Here is a 1,494-nt window from a genome sequence, read left to right on the forward strand (position 1 = left end):
AACGGGTTTTCCAATCGAAGCCGTGAGGGCGCTCAATTGCCCAGCAGAAGCAACAACAGCAGCAACAGCAGCAGCAGCAGCAGGAGCAAACCTCTCGCTCTCTGGCCTTCACGGGCTGTCGTCTTCCTTTATTGTCTTTGGGCCCAAAGCGCAGCAGCAGCTGCTGCAGCTTGACAGCAGCAGCAGCAGCAGCCACGGGGGCGCCAGCAGCAGCGTGGCTGTGGCCGAAGCAGTCGCAGCAGCAGCAGCAGCAGCACTAGCTGCTGGGCCTCTCCGGGCGTCGCCTCTTGATTGGCTGTCTGTACACCTCAATTCTATTGACATAGAAGGAGAGGCGGTGTCTGCTGCTGCTGCTGCTGCTGCGGCTGCTGCTCACTTGCTGAGAGGGCTGCTGCGCGAGGGCTACGTCGAAGACGAAACCGCAGCAGACGGAGAGGACTCGGACTCAGCAGCAGCAGCAGCAGCAGCAGCAGCGGCAGCAGCAGCAGCGGGAGATATCGTGTCTTTAGCTGAGCCCGTGATGCATCTGGAGCTGCTGCTGCCAGCTGCATGCGTTGGTGCTGCAGCAACAGATCTGACGCAGCACAGAGAGGCTCATGTTGTCTCGATAACAGCAGCAAACGCTGCTGCTGCTGCTGCTGCTGCAGCTGAGGCTCACGGGGTTCCTGAAGACGAGGAGCGTCTCATGCAGCTTGATGCGACAGTACGTCCGGAGCTGCTGCTGCTGCTGTTGCTGCTGCTGCTGCAGAAGCTAGCGATGATTACGGCGCTGATCTGTGCTGCTGCTGCTGAATTGATTTTGCTGCTGCTGCTCTTGTGCTGCAGCTGCCGCTGCGGTGTGCTGAGGGCTGCGCCTCTGCACTTCTTAATTTGACTCGAGGTGAGGACATTGGCTTTCTGCTGCTGCTGCTGTTGCTGCTGCTGTTGCTGCTGCTGATCTGCTGGCTTGCTGACTGGTACCAAGCCTGCTGCTGCAGTTCCATCTGCTGCTGCCGTTTCTACGCCTGCTGCTGCTGTTCATACGACTACTGCTGCTGCTGCCCATACGACTGCTGCTGCTGCTGCAGCATATGTGGCTGTTCCTGCAGCAGTCGCTGCCGCCCGAACTACCCCTGCTGCTGCCTGTAGTGCTACTCTTGCTTTCTGTTGACCATACTACTGCTGCAAGTGCTGCTGCTGCTGCCTCTGCTGCTGCTGCTGCTGCTGCTGCTGCTGTAGGCCGTGCCAGTTTGCACTTGAGGCCTTTGGGCTACGGGGAGGTCTCCGCAACTGCGCAGCAAATTCTCCTAGCCCGCTGACCAGGCCTGCTGCTCAGCAGCAGCAGCAGCAGCAGCAGCAGAAGCAACAGCAGCTACTGCTAATGTTGCTGCTACAGCAGCCGCTGCATTGGGTCCGCCTGTAATAGTAGCTGCGGCTCTTGGTGCAGCAGCAGCTACTGCAGTTGCCGCAACACCAGCAGCTGCTGCGACAGCAGCAACTGCCAAAGGGAGGGGG

At 59.6% G+C, this 1,494-nt stretch overlaps 1 protein-coding gene across 1 annotated transcript in view; it reads left to right on the forward strand.

Moving 5' to 3' along the window:
- Positions 1-1,298, forward strand: part of ETH_00035425 (elongation factor Tu GTP-binding domain-containing protein, putative) — a gene marked incomplete at both ends in the record, with an annotated part of 5,295 nt that extends 3,997 nt beyond the window's left edge. The window contains 3 exons of the mRNA XM_013374778.1: positions 4-703; positions 826-880; positions 1,219-1,298. Coding sequence (XP_013230232.1) covers positions 4-703; positions 826-880; positions 1,219-1,298 — 835 coding nt within the window. The remainder of the gene's footprint in view (positions 1-3; positions 704-825; positions 881-1,218) is intronic.
- Positions 1,299-1,494: the final 196 nt, after the last annotated feature.

Source organism: Eimeria tenella, genomic scaffold (genome assembly GCF_000499545.2).
Source record: "Eimeria tenella Houghton genomic scaffold, Eth_scaff2292, whole genome shotgun sequence".
In the NCBI taxonomy this organism is placed as follows: Eukaryota; Apicomplexa; class Conoidasida; order Eucoccidiorida; family Eimeriidae; genus Eimeria; species Eimeria tenella.